The 20,424-nt window shown below is 50.9% G+C and overlaps 1 protein-coding gene across 1 annotated transcript in view; it reads left to right on the top strand.

Annotated features, from left to right (window-relative positions):
- The window catches only part of KIAA1614 (KIAA1614 ortholog), a 43,194-nt gene that overhangs the window by 7,770 nt on the left and 15,000 nt on the right, over positions 1–20,424 (top strand). Inside the window, exons 3-6 of the mRNA XM_023531224.1 lie at positions 6,356–7,293; positions 8,001–8,064; positions 15,097–15,243; positions 20,359–20,424. Of these exons, the coding sequence (XP_023386992.1) occupies positions 6,356–7,293; positions 8,001–8,064; positions 15,097–15,243; positions 20,359–20,424 (1,215 nt within the window). The remainder of the gene's footprint in view (positions 1–6,355; positions 7,294–8,000; positions 8,065–15,096; positions 15,244–20,358) is intronic.

Here is a 20,424-nt window from a genome sequence, read left to right as displayed (position 1 = left end):
CATATTGAGTGAATGAACCAAAGTTTTTAGAAATGACCTTGATCCTCTTAGCAAGTAGTAGTCCCTCTTCTCCTCTTAGGCATCTTTACCTGATAGGGATTTTTTTTTTAAAAACTTAACCATCTGGCATTTAATCAATACCTTTTACATGGCCGGCACATGTTAGGGGCCAGGAACAAAGATACAAATGACGAAGCGCTCTGTAAAGTTGCTTTACTTTACAGAGCGCTTTGTCATGTTGCGCTCAAGGGCTAGTCTGACCTGTCAACACATGTTGACAGCCCAGTGCAATAAGTGTCTGGCAGAAACAGGCCCAAGGTGCTCTAACTCAGGTCAGGAGGACTGGGGTGCATGTTGGAGAAGGCTTCCCTGAGGAGGCGACATTTGAGCTGAGTGTGGAAGGTCTCGTAAAAGACAACAAAATTGGTATGTGTGTGTGGAGTGAAGCAGGGTGTTTCAGGCTAAAGGGAAGCCTGGGCAAAGGCAAGGAGATATGAATCAGTGTGGCCAGTCGAGGGAACTAGAAGAAATTCAATATATGGCGAGCATATAGGATAGGTTTTTGGGGTGGTGAGAGCTGAGACAGGAGGGACCATGGGCCATGCAAAGGTGTATAAGTTTTAACCCCAGGACTTGTGCTTCTCAGAACTGACTGAGCCTCAAAATCACTAGGGAGGTTTATTAGAAAGCAGATTCCTGGGCCTTACTCCAACCTAAGGAATCAGAATCTCCACGGGTGAGACCTCAGAATCAACCTTTCATTGATGTCCCAGGAGAGTTGACACAGGCACAGGTCAGACTAGCCCGTGAGAAGTCGTGGGAGGGCTCTAATCAGGAGAGAGGCAGGTTGCATGGGAGGCAATCCTAATGCTCTCTGGAGCCTCTGCTGCAAAGAGACGGTGAGGCCTGAGTGAAGGCCCCTGGAACAGAGAGCAGCATCCCCACTGGGTGCTCCTCAGATGATGTGTCCCATGACCAAGATAGGAACAACTAGAAAATTCGACTTTACAGTTGGAGAAACTCCTTCAGGCAGTACAGTAGAAGGATGGCAGAGGTGTCCCTCCCACCCCATTCCCCATCCTCCCAACCTGGCTATAACATGTGACCTTGAAGGACTGTTTCTCACCTGTTCCTTCATCCTAAGTGAAATCTGATTTCCACATCCCACATGGCTCCTTATTCAAGCTGAGTGTGCAGAGCACATTGGGGGAAGGCGAGGAGGAGGAGCGAAGCTTATGTTTCTATCCAGGCTAAGTGAAAGGTGGCTTCTTGGGATGGTAGGTTTCCCTAGTCGTTCAGAGGGAAGAGGAAGGCTATGTGATTGCTCCTTACCATATATTTTTTGTGTGTTCCTCCTAGATTTCTCTCCAAAACGTGGTAATGAAATGAAAAAGTCTGATATGTAAGGACATAAGGTAGTTCCTCAGCCCAGAAACATTCCATGCTCGAGGGCTCAGGCCTGGTGTAGACAACCTTCTAGGGACTCCTCCTTCACAGGATAGAGGCCAGGTTCCGCATTCAGACCCTGTAGGCCCTCAACCAGGCCACAGCACCCTGCTCTGCAGCTGCAGCCCTCCCCTTGCCTTTCCCAGTTTAACTTTTACACTTGGCAACACAGAAACCAGGCAGTTTCACACTTCATTGCCTGTGTTTATGCTAATCTTGCTGTCTGAAATGCCTTCTCCCACTCCTCCCCCTTTGTCTGGCTAATTCCTGCTCATTCTTCAAGATCTGCTCTCCGGGGTAATACCCCCTCTCACCTGACACACGCCTCAATCCAGCTGTTCCTGTGAGCTAACCACCACTACCACCACCCTATGCTACCCTCAGTGGAAACACTTACATAGAAAGTTTATGTGCCTGCCATTCCTCTGCCCTAACTTGACCAGAAATTCCTCAAGGACAGGCTCTGCAGTGTTACGTTTCTTCTCCTCAGTGCCTGGCACATAGTAGGAGCTCAAAAGATATTTGCTGAACCAAACAATCCAGATGAGCAAGAAGTGCCCTCAGACATGTGAATGTCATGGTAACTTAATAACATTATGAGAATTTGGTTATTTTAGGTCAGGTGGTATTTTAAAGCCTCTATGTAGATATGACACCTCATTCCCCTATATTAAATATAAAACAACAAATTTAATGAGTAAACTGAAGTTGACTATTTGCATCTCAAAAAGCTGGGGGGCAGGTTTCCTTTAAACATTAAACTTTTGCTGGAACTCTAAGAAACTTGCCTTACAGATCATTAACTTCTGGGGGAGGGGCGGGAGCAGGAGTCATGGAGAGATTACCTCTAAGAGTCTGAGTCCTGAAGATGCCTCTGAAAGGAGGAAGTAAGGCAGAAGATCTGGGAACCAGACAGGACCAGGTTCAGTTTCTGGCTCTACTAGCTCTGTGGTCCCAGTCAAGTCCCTTAATCTCTCTGTACCTTGATTTCCTTATCCCTAAAGTGAGAAGACACTATACCCACTTTGCCAAGTTCTTGTAAAAATCTAAAAGATCCTAGGTGGAATATACTTAGCTCTTAGGAGGTCCCTGATAATAGTAATAGTACTGTTGTTGTTAGGTTTGACATTGCACATGGAGGAGAGGACTGATTTTACCTTATGGCAGGAATAGAGAAGGCAGAAAGGAACCAGAAAGGAAGGGCCATACCATCATGGCTGGACTGCATATTTTGACTATCACAGCACTTAACAACGTTTTTTATTTTTTTTTAACTAAAGCTTTTCATGTTGAACATGCAGAATACTGGCAATACACATGCAGTGCAGTTGATGTGAAAGTCTTGGACTCTAGAAGGCCTGTCACTTACTAGCTCTGTGACCTGGGGCAGATCACCACAGTTTCCTCATCTGTAGAAAAGAGACAATAAATAGTACTCATATCCTAAGGCTGCCATATGAGATAAGGAATGCAATGTGCATAGCATAGTGTGGGTATATAGTACATCCTCATAAATGGTGTGTTACTCTATTATGAAGTGATCAGTACTAATAAACAGTGGTAAGTGCCCTGTTGAAGAAATTACTTGCTCTGGCAATATGTGGGGTGGGGGGGGGTGGCGCAGAGTGGGATTAACTGGAAGAACACTGGCCCTAGACTCTGGAGACCACTTGTCATGAAAGCTTTGGGACCTTGGACCTGTACTTAAACAGACAGTTGTCCCTAAATAATCTCTCAGTTTCCTACATTAGCCCAAGGCCAACCTACCACAGCTCCATAATAGCTGCTCGAAGGCCTGGGTGCTTTGGCCCTGCCCAGATGCCCACCTCCTGCGGGGGAACTCCTACTCACTCAGGAGGCTGGCCTCCTCTGGAAACATCTTTGGCCTCCACTCTGCACTTGCACTTCCCTCATTGTGTGGTCCTTACTGTTGCTGTGCTGTGATCTAGATGGGGACCATAGTACTGTGCAAGTGCAACTAGGAGAGCAGAGCTCGCTGGCTGCAGGAAAGATGAAGGAGCACTTTTCCTTTGTAGAGATTTTCAGAGTCTCCTGGGTCCTAACTCTTATTATTTCCCATCCTTTGTGGGAAAATAGGTTTGGAAATAGATGAGGCTCTGGCACCCCCCTCAGGGTGGAAAGAAAAAGAAAGCTCCACTGGTTTGGGCCACAGCTGCGGGGGAAGCCCTTTCTGGCTACTTCTTCCCAGGTCTGGAAAAAGCGACAAGGTATCTTCAGGAGTCCTCAGTACCGTGAGACCCGGTCCCTACCCCAGGCGGCTGGCAATGCAGGCACCAGGCTGTCCTCTTAACAGCACAGGATGAGGGAACCCACCTCCATCCACTCTGGCTACCTTCGCGTCTCTGGAAAACAAATCAATGACCTTGACCTTGGAGGAAGCGGCGCCCTAGACTGATGGGGACGTTCCCTCAGAGAGGGGGGACGGCTCCACTGGAAAAGCTGTGTAAACAAAGGGCATTCCTTAGCTTCCACCCGGATGGCGGAGCCTCCGCCCCGCAACCCCCCCTCGCTCCCCCAGGCCCCGGGTATAGAGTTACATGCTTTCCCGCGAAGCTCGGGAAGAAAGGGCTGTTTTCTTAGCTTTTGCTCTGGTTGAGCCACATCCCACATCTGCACTCCTCGCAGCCCCTTGCGTCCACTGCCCACTGCGAGGGGGTCAGTCCCGCTGAGTGCCCCGCATCTCAAAGCAGGGCCCGGGCATCGCTCCCGAACTCGGCCCGGGCCTCGCCTGTCCTCCCGCCCCTCTGACGTGTGTGAGGCGCTTGCTCCCTGGCCGCCGCCGCCGGAGAAGCAGCTCCCGGGGTTCGGGTGTCCGGCCGGCGGAGCGTACGGCGGCTGCAGCGGGTGCCGAGGGCCAGGGGGCCGGGCGGGGCAGGCCCCGCTGCTCCAGCTCCTTCCACTCCCCTCCTTTCTGCGCTCCGCTCCCGCTCTCCCAGTCGCGGCCCTGGAAGGCGCCAGACTTGGCCTCTTTCCCCTTAGTGGCACAGCCATCAACTTAGTAGCTGATGCCACTGCCTTCCCCGCCCGGCCCACTTCCTTTCGGGCTCAGAAGGAGGCCTCGGCCAGCCCCTGCCCAGGCCTGGGGCTGCCCACTGAGCTGAGAGCAGATCCCGGCCCCAGGGCCTGGGAAGGAGAGGGGGCTAGAGGAGGGCTCGCCTGTCCGGGGATGGAGGGGATGGAGGAGGTGGCAGCCAAACCTGCCGGCGGCGGCCCTCAGTGAGTACGGAAACCAGTGGCTGGTGGGATGGCGGGGGCCACAGAGTGGGAAGGGTCGGGGCGCGGGGGGAGGGGGCGGGGAGGCCCGCCCTTCGTGTCCATCTCCGTTTCAGCCTTTCTGAGTTTGAGCAAATACAGCCCTTGGGCCATAGAATCAGGCGACCCCAAGCAGCACCATCTATCTCCCCAGACGTCTCGCCGTGCCCCAGTGGAAGGTTCCTCCCGAAGTTCCTCCCCATGGGTTAGAATACGATCCAGAATTGACTCATCAGAAAGGTCTTTTAATTTAACTGAAACCACTCCTACTGCATTCTAATCCCCTGCTCTCTGGATTAAACCTCAGAAGAGAGGAACGCTGTCACTGGGCTGCAGAGAGAAAGTTGGTACATTCTAGATTAACTGATAGAGTTAAAGACCTCAGCCTCCTAAAGATAGCCCTTAAACTTCACTGGCTTCAAGCTGATGTGACATTTTGCACTCTGTGTGTGTTTTACTTTATGAAATATGTTACATTCCTGAAACATGTATAAGTTGAATTGTAATAAACAACTATAGAGGGACTTGCTATTTAAGAGACTTTTATGGAATCTTTAGTCAATATATGAAGTGAATAATTAATTCCTAATTTGTAATTTCTGTAAATAGGGATTTTTATATATGCAGTTTACTTCAAGTGGGACATACTTGATATGTGACATATTAAGTGTGATGTTGAGGGAGCATTTTCTCTGAGAGCAGGATAAATATTAAGATATTGTGGCCTATATGTGTGTACAGAACAACTCAGTGAATGAAATCCCACGCTCACTTTCATTCGCTGTGAACACATTGGCAACAACCATGCCACCAAGGAGCTATGTCATTCTGGCAAGTCACTGAACCTCTCTAGACTCTCTAGACTGGATATTCTCATCTACAGAATAGGGAGAGTGGAGTTAAGTGATCACCAAGTGCTTGGGAAGAGCCCTGGTCTTGGAATATGAAGCTTTGAAATCCAAACTGGCCTCCCCTTAGCACCTTTGTGACAAAATCTCGCTCTACCTCAGCTTTTCTGTCTGTAACAATGAGGATAATAATGGTATTCTGGCCGAATTGTGTGAGGAGCATTTGAAAGAGTGTTTGAAACACTTGCACGCCTGCCTGGCACAGAGCAGATGCTGGTAGGAGTTAGTGACTGATCATGGCCACCCTTTGAGCACAGCTCCATGCTGTGGTCCTGTGGTTTGGAGGATGGGAGTGAGGGGATGCACAGGGCACCATCCACCCAAGGGTCTTATCCTGAGATCCTGTATAATTTCATATCCTCCCTGAGACCACCTGTCAGGAAAGCGAGAGGCCAGAGATTGGGAATTCTGACCTGGCTTTTCACTCTGATACACATTTGGTGTAGGATTAGTTATTGGACACTTGTGCCCCATCTGTAAAATGGGGATAGAAAACCTAGAACACTATTCAGACTTGGAAGACAAAATTCAATAATACCTTATTTGTATCATTCAATGATTTGTACTTTTCAAAGTGCTTTCATGTTATCTAGAGGGTATCCCCTGCTCTGTCTCCAAATTACTCTCATCTGGACAAGACTCATAGTGAAGGCACTTGGGGGACCCAGGAGGTTGTTGGAGCTAGCCAGGTCCTGGATCTAAGGAGCTCTGTCTGTTTTCTCTTCCAGAGGGCCCAAAATAGGGAGCAGAACAGCCAGCTCCATGGAGGTGACCTCAGCTATGGAGATATGTGACACTGAGCCACAGTCCAATAACGGACACTTCCTAAGACCCTGGCCCTACCCTCAGGAAGACAGAACACCCAGCCTGATTGCCCCCTACCCTCCAAGGGTATGGGAGATACAGCTCCAAGGCCCTTCTGTGCTGGAGTCCAAGGTCAGGGCCTTGAAGGAAAAGATGACAGCAGGCAAACAGGGGGCGAGCCCCTGCCTCACTGCCCATGAGCGGCCATCCCCCAAGAAACCCAAATGCCGACGAGTCAAGGCAGGTGGAGCGAGGACTCTCTCTGAGGGATCTCCTTTGCCAGATGCTGTGGAGGTCCTCCATGCTCAGAACCTGACCGATCAGCAGCTGGACAGCAGTGTCAATGAGGAGGAACCCTCCAGGAATGGGAGTACCAGATTCCCCAGGCCACCTGCCCTTAGGCTCGAGTGCTGGAATGGGAGCACTCCAGAAGCAGCATGGACACTGGCTGACTGGGAGCGGGGTCTGCTGCCAGGGCCTGGCTCTTTGCAAGAGAACTCCATCCATGGAGTCACTCCAGGCTGGCCTATGGGCCCCGGACCTGGTGACAAAATCACCCACTTGCTCAACCTGAGGAAAGGAAGGTCATACCCATTCGTGGATGGTCTAGTTACAGGGGGAGACCTGGACAGCTTGTCTCTGACCTCTGAGGAGGATTTTGTCCCCAGGCCAGCCCTGCTAGGGGGTCTCTGGAGAGCCGGAGACCTGGGGGATCTGGACACGGGGGGCAGCACCTTGCCTCTGTCTGACCGGGTGGAGAGGAACCGCCTTCTGCTTCAGGAGATGCTAACTGTTGGGGGGCAGGGTATCCCCAAGGTGGGAACCCCAGCCCGGACTCCATCCTGGGACAGAACTGTACCAGGTGAGGCTCACTCTTTAGGTCTGGGTGGCGGGGGCAGCAGGAGAGAGTCCAGGAGGAGGAAAAGGGGACAGGGGGACCAAGGAGGCAATGGGGCAAGGGAGGGAGGAAAGCACAGCTGTTTGTCACAAAATCATCAGGATATCTTCTCATTCTTGGCTGTGACATAGATTCTTCACCACCTCACAGGTGGCCCCATCTGCTGAAGACCCCCATAACTTCCTATACCGATGAGGAGTGGGGGTGGAGGCTAACATTGCTTCTTCCCTGTGGCTTGTACCCTTTTCTAGAGTGGCTTTTTGCACCTTCCTCCAAGGACATGCCCTCACCCTCTGGTGGACCCCTCTCTGCAAAGTGGTCGAGCATCCTGTCAGGTGGGCTGACCTCAGGCGGTAGCACTACTGGGATGTGCAAGTGTTCAGGCCTGGACAGACACCTTCTTTCCCTTCTTTCTTCCCCATTCCAAAGCTTATTCCTCACCCATGCCTGAGAGGGCCCATATTGGCCCCGCAGCCCATGGCAAGGCCTACCAGCAGTCACTGTAAAAGGCTGTGCCTTCACCTCTCAGGCTGAGGCACAGGCAGGAGATGGAGATTTATCTTGGGGTTAAATGGCTTCTAGAGAAAACTTCTCCTTGACATTCATTAAGTGGCAACTGAGAGCCCAGTTTCTTGCTCTTCCCTGATCTCTGCTTCTGTTCTGGGTCCTAGAGCAACCAGCGGGGGATGCGGACTGGGACTCGGGCATCTCCCTGCAGGACTCGGACCAGAACAGGTAAGACCTCAGAGTGCACATTTTCTCCCCTTCCTCCTCGCCATCATTCTTCCATTTACCCAATATCAGGAGGGTAGGAGACTTCAAGAAAGCACAAGAGCAGGCAAACCCCAAATGGCAGACTAGTGTACAGTGGGCCACTTAAGGATCATCATCCCTGAGACCACCATCCCAGTCACCCACGTGCCCCAGGCTGGGGCCTGCCTGCAACTCGAGCAAACCACTGGGCACAAGTCACTGTGCAAAGAGCATCGCAAACAATCTGCTCTGCATTCTTGGGAGTCCGTTCCCCTGCGTGGCCTCTGTCTATCTTTAACATGGACCAAATATTATCTCTGTGGTTGACTTCACAGGACTGCATAAGGCTAAAACGAGATAATGGTTGTGAAATCCTTAGGGAAGGTGTATGTATACAAAACATTTACTGCACCAATTCCTTCCTAATCAAGGGTGTGTGTTAGGGTCATGTACAGGATCTCACCTCCTCCAACCCCATCGTGATATCTCACAGACTGTACTCTAGCCCCTCCAGTCTCTGGGAATGTAGGCACACCAGGATTATGGTGGGGTAGGATGGGAAGAATACATGGTGGGCCATCTGTGGGTCCAAGCTGCCTCTGCTGATGTCTGCTCAGAGGTTGGCATAGCCTAAGTCTATACCGAGCTCCTGGCACATGAAGCTACGAGAGGTCCCAGGGCTGAGAGCGGCCCCGTTTCCACAGTTGCGCAGTCATGGGGGTCTCATGGTCTCTGCTGAATGCAGAGGCTAGCATTGTTGCTTCTGCATTATCAGGCCACTTCCTGTATAAATTGCACTTAGTTTGTCACAAAGCAAGAGCTGTCCAGATTCAGATGATTCAGCTATTGCTTGGCTACTGGCCTTTGAGGTAGCTTTGGCCAAGGGCCTGATGGAGAGGGGCTGATCTGGCTCCTTCATCCCTCGTTATTTATGATTTGGAATCATAGTTGTCTTTCTTCTGCCAAGGGTCTCTTCTTCCGCCTCCATGGTTAGCATTTGCAGCCTCTCCTTGCATCCCCACCCAGCCTTGCCACAGTGTGGAGAAGTGACTGCAGAAAGGACTGTGGTCCTCAGTCACATTCTTTCCCTCTCCCTGCCCACCTCCTTCCTAGGGGCCCCCTAAAGAAGGCAGGCTTGGGCAGAGGCACCTGACACCTTGTGTCCTGTGGAGATAGTGCCTTTTTTTCCTGCAGCGCTTCTTCCCACTGCTGCTCCCACCCTTTCTTCCCTGGATGGGAGAGAGGCCTAGCTACGAGGTGATGCCACTGGGGCTTTTGTCCAGAGGTCACTATTGAAAGGAGGAGCCAAAGCTCGAGACTGACATGTTAAATAATAAGTAACAAAAGCACTCATTTTAAAGGTGGAGAACCTTGACCATGGGATAGGGAGGGACTTCCTCCAGTCCTGTGAGGTCATGGCATTTGTGTAGAATTTTCAGAATGGGTATTTCTGGCCTGTTGCTTAATCTGGCAAGGCTGTCGGCAGCATTTTAGGGTTTAGGTAGGGTACATGTGGGCATGGTAGGATGTGTAGGGTGTGCGTGTCTGTGTATTATATGCTGTGTGTATATATGGTGGATAGGTGAGTGTGAGTGTGTGTGTGTAGAGTCAGAGCAAAGGAGAGAGGTGGTGCCTTAGTGAACTTTAGGATTCTGCCCCACATATATCCTCTGATTCATTTAGAAGTTCTTTCAGAGCGCTCCATTGACCTCTACTGGCGATTAAAGTCAGGCCCCTGCTGAGCAGACACCCAGGCGGAAGGCCCAGAGAATGAATCTAGTTCAAGGATGAGGGAAAGGTCAGCCATGTCTCCAGGTCCCCTCAGACAGGGAAGCTCATTTGGCTCTATTCCTGAGTCTCCTGGGAAGATGTTAAAGTGGTCCCTGAGACACAGCAGGGCTCCATCTCTCCCTTCAGAGGGATGGATTTATTGATGCCACTTCTGTATGGCTGAACTTCCCAAGGGACCTTTGAAATATGCACATTTCTCTCAGCTCTGTACCTGAGGAGTGCCAGCCACATGGGACCAGAGGGGCTTAGGACCCATGCATCATGATGGCCATCCCGCAATGGACCCAATATCAGTCAGGACATGCTCTGACAGTGAGCCCCTCAGATCTTCTCAGGGTTGAAGGCATAAAAGGTCCTGCTTCACACTCTTAGCATCAGTACAACTAAATAACCATTTTGACGTTAACCCAACATGTATCTAATTATGTCCACAATTGTTAACTGCTCTGCATGGTGATAAAACAAGAAGCTCATGATGATGATTGCACAGCTCAAGACAGTCACTGTCTGATTGGATTGGGGTGAGGGTGGGGGGCTGGCCCAGCTCATTTGAAGGGCAGTCACAGGGAGAGTCCACCACGGAGGTGAGATCCTCAAGATGCCAAGGGAATACCAGAAATGCCCCAGGACCCTAGATGCTAAGGGCCAGATGCAGAGGAGACCCCCCCTCCCCCAACCCCAAGGTTGTCCCCTCTACTGAGGAGCAAGAGAAGGCTCAGTTCCAGGGAGCCAGAAGTTTCAGTGGCTATTCCTTCCTTCTAAACCATGCCAGCCCTGCCTCTGTCCAGCCGTCGTTATGTGTCAGGCACATACACCCCACACACAAATATCTCATTATGGTCTCAATCTTTATGCATAAAGAGGCTCAAGAAAGTAACCTACCCATGACCAGTCATCTGTGAAGAGTTAGGCTGAAATCCAGGAGGAGGAAACCCTTCCCTCTGGCCTCTAGAGCTAGACAGGCCATGGCCCCCTCATCTGGGGTGTCTTGGACACCTGCCCCCATGCACCAAGGCTAGACAGTACTGCCAAGAGGGGCAGCCCAGTAGGTAATTTGTTAGCCGCCTTAAAGAAGGCAAGGACAGAGCCACTCTCTCCAAGTAAGAAGCTGACATCTTATGGAAGCTCTACATGCCTCCACCACGATTCTTTTAAAGGTATCAAATGAGGTGTATCCTACAATAGCCGTTCTTAAGGATGCCCACTCCCCTGTTGAGAGAAGCTCCCATTTATTGTCTGGACAGCTGCTTCCCTCTGCTACCAAACAGCCCCCTCCAGCTTCCCATTCTATAGAAATTGCCTTTGCTGTGGAGCCCTTTCAAAGGTTTTTGGAAGTCTAGAGCAAAACCAACAAGCCCTCTCTAGCTTTAAGATGGTTTGCTACCTTCAAACATGACTTCCCTTGTAGACAGTGACAGAGCAGTCTCTTTAGCAGGGATTCCATCCTTTGCTCAGTGTGGGGTGATAGCAACTTAACAAAATAGTGGTGCTAATAATAACAGCCTTAATAATAATAAATGCTAACACTGGAGTCTTACCAAGTACCTAGCTCTGTGCTAACCTCTTTTAAGGGAATCAATCTCACTTAATAACTGAGTCCCTAAGGACTCAGGAAACTGAGGCTTAACCCCTAAGTTACCTGTCAGGGCGACACAGCTAAGAAGTTGCAGTCCAGAATTAGAACTGGGCACGCTGCCCCAGAACCACTGCTCTCGGCTCTGTCCCATCAGCGTCCTGCAGCCCTGGGAAGAAGACGCCCAAGACAAGGTCCCTGCTGTCGTGGAGCACATGGTCCAGAATAAAAAGTTCTGGGCCTTCCTTTCCTCTTCTTCTCACTCTACACAGTGGTCATCAGAAGGCTTGATAGCATACAAAACTGGAACGAATGCTAGGCAAAAGGTCTCCGTATGTTCTGTACAGTATATATTTTTATATATTTTTCCTATACCTGCTGCATCCTGGAATCTGGGAAATGTCGGAATGCTTTACATTTCGTGTTATTCCCTAATTCATGTTCCTGGCATGAAAGCCTTAAGCCCAGACTTGCTGGAGCTTATTGTTTTAATCCAGGATTATGATGGCTGCAGAAAGAGGCCACTCTGTCCCATTGACCTCGCTGGCTAGGAGAGAAGAGGTGGTTGCCCTGACTCGAGATTTCGAGCTGCCTGGCTGTGAGGAGCTGAGCTCAGAGCTAAGCCGGTCTCTCACCCAGGAAACTGTTTACATGGCGAAATCAGAGGGCTACATGCTGCCCTTGGTCCTTGGGAAGCAGCTTCGTTCTCTGGTGGTTGGAGGGGCCGAGGGAGGGGCCAGAATACTTGGGCGGAATTCCAGTTGTCCCTGACAATTAGGTCTTTGTAGGGTTTGCTGCTCCTTGAGGGCCAAATATCTGTGGTGCGAACTCCCAGGGAGAAGACTTCAAAGTTCTCACCCCACTTTGGGGTACAACAGACTACCAGGCCAAAGACCCAAACTCACAGGGTAGCGAGTTCACTCTCCATCTAATTACTACTGTTTACAGATGGAGAAACTGAGGAAAGGCCCTCAGCCACTCCATCCCTGTGCCCTGCTCGCTGAGCAAATGAGCCCAATGTGTAAGTTTTCAAGAGAGTGACAAAAATAGTCTTTTCTTAGGTGGAATTGCCTTTGCCTAATCATGCACTGACTGTCCCAACCCTTCTGGGAAATTTCTAGAGGAATTGTGAGATCTGGGATTGTGGGTTATCGTTCATGATGGGAAGGTGTTGGGTCTGCCACCGTGTGTCCTTGGCAGAGGTCAGGGTCAGATTAGACTGGAAAGGCTCCCGCAGATGAGAGTCTAAACTCATCTGCCTGGTAGGGTTGGCACCCCTGGGGTGGGCCAGCATGATGTGGTGATGGGAGGTGGGCAGTTAGAGTAGGACAGGCTCACCATCCCACAGCACCGCACCTGCTTGCCCCCTACCTCTTAGGAGGAACACCGCCTTCCCTTCACAGGGCTGCGCAAGGCCTGCCCTTTCCAAAGTACACCATGACTAGCAGTTGCCTGCCCTGCTGACCTTGGCTGCCATCTGTGAAGGTGACTGCCACTCTTCCCCTTGCTCAGTTTGTTGCTGCATGGATGCCTCCGGGTGCCTAAAAAGCCCTGCTTTTCTAATCAGTGGAGAAACCAGCTTTGTCTGCCAGGAACCAAAGCAGGGCAGCTGATGGGAAAAAAAAGATTAACAACTCTAAGCTGAGAGAGAGAAAGGAAACAGCAAAGCTGGAATAAGGCTTAGAAACCTGGGGCAAGGCTGATCCTGGCAGCATCTGGCCAGCTGCCTAGGGCCCTCCTGCCTGTCGGCCAGGTCTTGTGACAAATGCCCTCCGACAGCCGGGGAACCACAGCTGTCACCGGAAGGCTCCGAGTGTGCGGGCTGGCAGCCAGAGGCCCGCGGCTGCAGGGGCGGCTCTCCGGGCTGGTAACCTCATTATCTCTGCTGTCAGAGCAGGAGCCCCAGGGAGCACAGCTGCTCTCAGCAGCGTGTTGGAGGAGCTGCCTGCTCACGGAGCTGTGCAAAAGGAGGCCCCTCCTGCCAAAGGAGGCTTCACGGGGCAGCAGGCCTGGAGACTCACTTTCACATCACTCCAGTCAACCCTCCTGGTTCCAAAACTGTGCCTGGGCCCTGCCAGGGTTCACAGATGGTGCCTTTATTCTCGCAGTTCTTTTTTTATTCCTTGGGCCCCAAAGCAGTGTTATGTACAAATAATGAGAAAAAGAGAGAAAGAGAAAGAGAGGGAGGGAAAGAGGGAGGGAAAGAGGGAGGGAAGGGTGGGAGGGAAGAGGTAGGCAGAGAGAAGGAAAATCCTAGACTGACCAGAGCGTGTCCAATGACGTCCCAAGGAGGCTTCAGAGTCGTTCCAATCACATCTGTGTTGTCTGTCATCCAGAAAGCTAATTGGTACATTCCCTTTGTCAGGATGAGGCCCCTTTCTCCAGGTGACATATGGAGGAGGTAAAACAAGGGATTGGGTGGGCTATAGGCTGAGATCTAGGCCTTTGCCTGGGCTCTTTTCCTTTGGATCCTCTGTGGTTAGGACAGCCTAGTGTATATGACAGTGAGGACAGGGGCAGCCACAGAGGATGCTGAAATCACATCAAAGAGGGTGTCTGACTTTGGCCACAAACATCTTCAGCTTGCCTTAGGACCCAGGAAGTGGAAGGAACAGAGGAGGTAGGAAGGATGCTGGAGGCGATGGGGCTGGCTATTGTCTGCTCTGCTCTCAGTTGATGTTCGACCTTGAGCAATGTGCCAAGCGTGCCTCTCTGCTCTCAAACACTCTCATCTGTCAAGTGAAGAGAACACCTGCCCTCCGCCAGCCTGGCTGGGAGTGTGAACTCCGTGGAGAGAAATGTCTTGTCAGTGGGAGGCTGTGGGGCTGCTGTTACTGCTATAACCCAGTGCTGGCTATATATCACTGTCTGGGAGACAGCTTTGAAAAAGGGCTGCTGTCATTTTCTGCAGCTCTGGACTGACCAGGAAGGCAGCACATATGTAGGTAGTGAGGGCTGGTAGAGGATCCTTATTATTATGAAAATCGAGCCATTTGCTGACTTGGTGTGGGTTCAGTTTAATTTCTTTCAGCCCTCAATGGACGCCTGATGGGTTTAGATTGGGAGTGGAGCAGGAAAACACCAGGACTTATAAAAACGTCATTCCCTAAGGAGCAGAGCTGCGATGGGTGGAGCCCTGAGTCCTTGTGTCTGTGGGGGGAGCTCAGGGTGGTGGTGGGTGAGCTTGAGTGGGAATGTGTGGGTGCAAAGAGACAGAAGGAGAGAGGGAGGTGATGCATGTAAAGACCATCTGGCTGGGCACAGGCCCAGCCCAACAACTCAGCCCGTTTTTCTCCCTCCCCCCAGATAACTCCTGCTGTCTGCCCAAGGAAGGAATAATAGAATAATCTGGAGACTCCCCTACCCTTTTCTAGATCCTCCTGGGGTCTCTGCCTCTGGTCCCTTAGCAGATTTCCAAGATGAGCCAGCTCTGCAGCCCTGTCCAGAGCCACTTAGGGCCATGCCCCAGGCCCCAGGCACCAGGCCCCGGCCCCGTGCCGGTGCCCTCTGTGTGGGAGCTGAACCAGGGAGGCTGCACATGCAGGGCTGCTTCTGGCACGGCCGAGCTCGACACTGTTAAAGCCCTCCTAATCCATGTTATTTTCTTCTAATCTCTCCCCCACCCTCTCTGGCCTGTGTGCTACCCTCAGGACCTTTGGACTCAAGCCGGAGTCTGTGCTGAGGAGCCCCAGGCATGAGGAAGCCAAGCACCTGCTGCAGCGTGCCCGCATGAAGGCCCGGACCCGGCCTCTTCGTGCCAGCCATGATATCGTGCCCACCATTGCCCAGGGCAGCCGGTGAGTGGAGCCCAGGCCAGGCTGATGGGACCTAGCCCAAGTGCCTCTGTTCACACCTCCCTTCTGTCTTGTGCACGTGTGTTTCCCACACCGGGCGCTTGCTTTAATTCATTTAGCTGGTCAGCACACCTTTATTGAGGGTCTACTGAATGTCAAGCATTGAGGATTTGAAGGTGAATTAAACACCTCTAGAGGGACTGACGTCACCATCTCCAGGAAGAAAGACAAGTAAACGATCAATACAGTTCTGTGGACTGTGGTGTAGGAGAGGAAAGACGTGTGCAGGGCAGGAAACCTGAAGCTGTATCTAGAAAGGATGGGAGAGGCTCTAGAGCAGCGGTCCCCAACCTTTTTGACACCAGGGACCAATGATCCTGTGAGAATCTAATGCTTGATGCTCTGAGGTGGAGCTGAGGCTGTGATGCTAGCGATGGGGAGCGGCTGCAAATATAGATGAAGCTTTGCTCACTCCCCCGCCACTCACCTCCTGATATGCAGCCCAGTTCCTAACAGGCCACTGACCGGGTACAGGTCCATGGCCTGGGGTTTGGAGACCCCTGCACTGGAGGAGGTGGCTTCTGAGTTGGGGCTTGAAGAAGGTGTAGCTATTTACTGGGTAGATGAGGGAGGCAGGGGTAAGCATCCCAGGGCAGAAACCATGAGCAGAAGCACCATGCTCAGGAGTTCGGCCAGGCTAGAGCCTGAAGACATACTGTGTGCATGGTATGGAGATCAGAGAGCTCTGTGGAGAGTCGTAAAGGCCTGCAGCCCTGCTGAACAATTTGCATGTCTCCTGTAGTAGCTAGACACCACTCTAGGGTTTAACTAGGTGGGTAGCATGATCACATTTGTGTTCTGGTGAAGCTGTTCTGGCCGCCAGGATGTGTTGTATCCATGGTTCTGGTGAGATGTGATAGAGAGGAGGGTTTGGAGACAAGAGATTACCAAGAGCCAGACACAAGCAGTTTAAATGAGGCAGCAGAGAAGTGATTAAGAGACTCTGGAACCATAACTGGGTTTGAATTCTGGCTCTGTGTGTCTTTGGGGAAGTCTCAGTGCCTCAGTTTCCTCATCTGCAAAATAGGAATTATGATTGTGTCTGACTTACAGTGTTGTGAGGGTTATATGAGTTAATGCATGTAAAACGTTTAGAGCAGCACCTGGCATGTAGTGAATACTCCATGAGTGTTACTTCTTAATATTAATTGTTCACAGTAGCACAGAAGATATTTCCCAAGACCTCCAGTGGATGCCTGAAACCGTGGATAGTACCAAACCCTACATATATTATGTTTTTTCCTATATGTACATAACATAGCATTTCACTTAAGGAAGCACTTGATGGCTTCTCTTTGGCATATCCAAATTGTTGACATCACTACTCTTGCACTTTGGGACCATGATTAAGTAAAATAAGGGTGACTTAAACACAAGCACTGTGATACTGTGACAGTTGATCTGATAACTGAGACAACTACTAAGTGATCGATGGGCAGGTTGTATATGTAGCATGGAGATGCTGGACAAAGGGATGGTTCACATCCCCAGCTGGATGGAGTGGGAAAGTGTGAGATTTCGTCACACTACTCAAAAAAGTGCGCAATTTAAAACTTGTGAATTGTTTATTTACGGGCTTTGCCATTTAATATTTTCCAGCAGTGGTTGACAGCTGGTAACTGAAACCACAAAAAGCGAATCCATGGGTAAGGCAGGACTCCTGTAATTAACTGAATATGGGAAGTATGAGAGGGGAGACATCCAAGATGTAGCCGAAGGCTCTGACTTGGTGTCTGAAGGTGTGGTGGAGCCTCAGCCAAGGGGAGAAGCCTAGGTACAGAAGCAGGCTTCAGAAGGGGTTGCCCACAGAACATCCACTGGAGATGTTTGTCAGGCAGTTGGATATGGGATCTGTAGAGGGGGAGAGAGGTCAGAACTGCAGATTTGGGCATTACCCTGATTTCATGATGCTGGAGCCATGGGTGAGGGTGCATCAAGGATGAAGAAGCAGGAAAAGAACAAGTTCAAAGACATTCAGACCAGTACTTCACATGTCTGGTTGTTCCCTGAGTGACATCCCAACCCCATCATTGTGCCTGCTCTTGTACGGTGCACCGCAAGGAACCACTTACACGTAGAGTTCACCACACTACAGCTGGCACACCTGGGCCTGAGGTGAGACTGCCAGCCCACACAGAGTTATGCCAGGCTTGAGCAGCACCATCTGTGAGGCTGGCAAGTCCCGTGGCTTCCTTGGAATGATGGGTGTGCTGGGCCTGCCGGTTTCCATTTCCATGTGGTGCTAGAGGGAACGAGGATTCTCAGTGGAACTGGATCACATGTTCTTTGACGGGAAATGCCGAGCCCACTCATGAAAGGCTGAGGACCTTCAAAGCACCACTGAAATGACTCCAGCATGAGCAGAGGGCTGCAGCCTGCCTCCATGTTCAGTGTCAGTATGACCCCTAGGAGAAGGGCTCAGATGACCCTGTACTCTGGCAAGAGGTGCCAAACAGGCTGCCCTTTAATTTCTACATTTTGTGCCTTGTCTCCCTCCGTCTGGAGGGTACTAGTAAGGAATGACATGGCTTCTCTGAAGCATCCTAACTATTCTTCTCTGAGTGTATAGGGGGCCCAGAACCTTAGACTTTCATGGAACCTGCCTGGTCCACTGTCTATAGTACATGGGTTGGGTTGGGTAGCCTCGAAATCAGCAAGTGGACCTGCAAAACAGACTTGATTGTGTAAATGTACTACTCTTGGATGCTTCCTTTTCCCCATACCACGTCAGCAGCTCACAACAACCCTAGTCATTAACCTTAAAGTGAGTTCCCCTTTGCCAGGCTGTCCCCTGGCCATAGAAATGCTATAGAAATGCAAGGTGACCCACTTTAGCAGCTGCTGTGTCCAGAAAAGAATTGCTTTGACTTGGCAGTGCTGGTGAATCCTCAGAGGGTATAGCTGAAAATCAATGCCAGATGGCTTGCTGCAGATGCTTCTAAAGGTTACGCTTGTCAAATCACCCTGGAGAGCCACGCTGAGTTAACATGGAGATGCCACACAGGCCCTGGGCCTCAGATAGATGCAGGAGCGCCCCCATCCTCCCCAGCCCAGAGGCGTCACTGCTTCCAAAGGACAGTTTGGTAAAAGACAATAGAAGAGTGGGGGCAGGCAGAGCTGTCCCCAGAAGGCCTTCTTAATCCTAGGTCTGGCGGAGGCACCTGGGACAAGCTGAACAGACAGACAGGCTTTTCCAGGAGGCGAAGAGGTAGCAGTAGCTGCGTTTTCTGGAAATAAAGCATTGTAGATATTGAGCAGCTCCTGGAAGCACATGCTCTTGCCATTTTGGGGACAGGCACACCTAGGTTGTTGTTCCTAATCCAGGGAAGCAGGAATACATCAGCAAGATGCAGGGCCTGGGAGGTGACACTGTAAGTGCTATTGTCCTATGTCAGAGAGTGGCTGTGTTGAGACTATACAGCCTGTGTGGGTCACATTGATGTGTGGTTAGAATAACACTGTTGTAGGAAGTGGGCCTTCCCATCCTTCCCATGGGGCCATTCGACTCCAGGTTCTGTGCCAGACAGGCCCTCTCTGGGAGGGATGAACACGGAGGCATCTGCCGTGCCTCATCTTGAGAAGCTCGGCAGGACGGCATCTGCTCGCTGCCGAAGTGCCTCATGGCTCTGCTCTTGTTCTCTGAATCCCTACCACACCTGTATGCACTGTCCCCAGCACTGCTGGCGGAGGCCTCTGGGTTTTAATACTTGAGTGAAGGTACTTTATATGATTAAGCTCTTCTTCATTTCTTCTTTTCGAACAAAAATGTTATTTCTCCCTTTGGCATGAATTTCGGGATGGCTCAATTCACCATCTTGTATGTAAAAAAATTAAGGTCACTGATGTGGCTGATGGGACCTGGACTCCCTTCTTAGATTAAGAATGTACTGCCTTTAAATCTGGGCTTATTCTTTCCTTCCCAGAAAGTACGCCCCACATCCTGTCAGCAGAGCAGGGCATTGCCCTCGGGGGCCTGCATACGTGTTGCTGTGTCTGAGCCGGTGTGCCAAGTGTCCTGCACTGGGTAGGCCTGGCAGCAACGGCGTCCTACCTGTGCAGTGAGGGACAGAGCTGCTGCTTGGTAGGGCCCTTCTTGTTTTTTGGAGTGAGGTGATGCTATTTCTCTGTTTAAAGCCTTCCTTTCCTGGGCAAGAATGTGTAGATTGCTGTCACAGGAACCTCATATTGGACAGTGACCCCACCAGAATAATTGTTTCACAGTCCCTTTCTCAGATCCTGTCAGGCTAAAGTGATCCAGGTATGGGTGGAGTCCTCAGGGAGGAAAAAGCATGGTTCTTACTTAGGTTGCCTATGACAGAAAATGGTCTATGGGCCTGGGTCCATTTGCATAGCTGCCTAAAACTGAAATAACCTGGCTTCAGGGGGCCCTGGTGCGAAGATTTGTGTGAGTATTTCCTTGAGCTGAGCGGAACTTGACCATCAGTGTCTCCCAGAGCAAAGGATGGTGACAGAGTGTGGAGACTTCCTAACACAGTCATTCTCCTCACAGCTTTTCAGGAGGAGAGTGTGTGCAAGGGGCCGGGGAGGGGCAGGTGCAAGGAAGGGGTTTGGGAGTAGACAAGACCGAGTGTCCAGATCATTGGTGTCACTCTGTCTAAATTTCGTCTAAGCGAAATGATAGCAACCCTGAGTGAGAGCAAGAAACCCCGACTTCAGGTCCCACACAGTCTCTGTACAGACTTAAAACACACTCTTCATCATTCCCAGATGCCATGATGGCCGGTTCACTTCCTCTCCTACACACTCCCCTCACACAAGGACTTGGCTATCATCCCTCTGTACAATCCTGAGTTTAATAATGTTTCATCTTAACTCAGGCTGAGCCAGCAACAAAGGGAAAGATACAGTAAAGAAGGTCTATTGATTTTGTTTAGCCTGTGTCTCAGGACAGGATGAGCTCGTAAGCTACTCTGGTTTGCTGCTTGACTCCCCAGGAATCTGATCTGGGGTAACTTCGGGGTTGTAGTTTCCACAGAGTACCCCAGGGTTCCCTCCTCCCCACTTCCTGCCTGTGACCTCTCTCCTGTCTCCCATCAGAGATGGCAGGAGAAGCCCAGCCCAAGACCGGAGGATGCCCATGGCCTACAGAGACAACCTCCGGAA

The sequence above is a fragment of the Pteropus vampyrus genome, unplaced genomic scaffold (genome assembly GCF_000151845.1).
Source record: "Pteropus vampyrus isolate Shadow unplaced genomic scaffold, Pvam_2.0 Scaffold65, whole genome shotgun sequence".
NCBI lineage: Eukaryota > Metazoa > Chordata > Mammalia > Chiroptera > Pteropodidae > Pteropus > Pteropus vampyrus.
The sequence above is the reverse complement of the archived record's forward strand: the minus strand, read 5'-3'. Positions and strand labels throughout refer to the sequence as shown.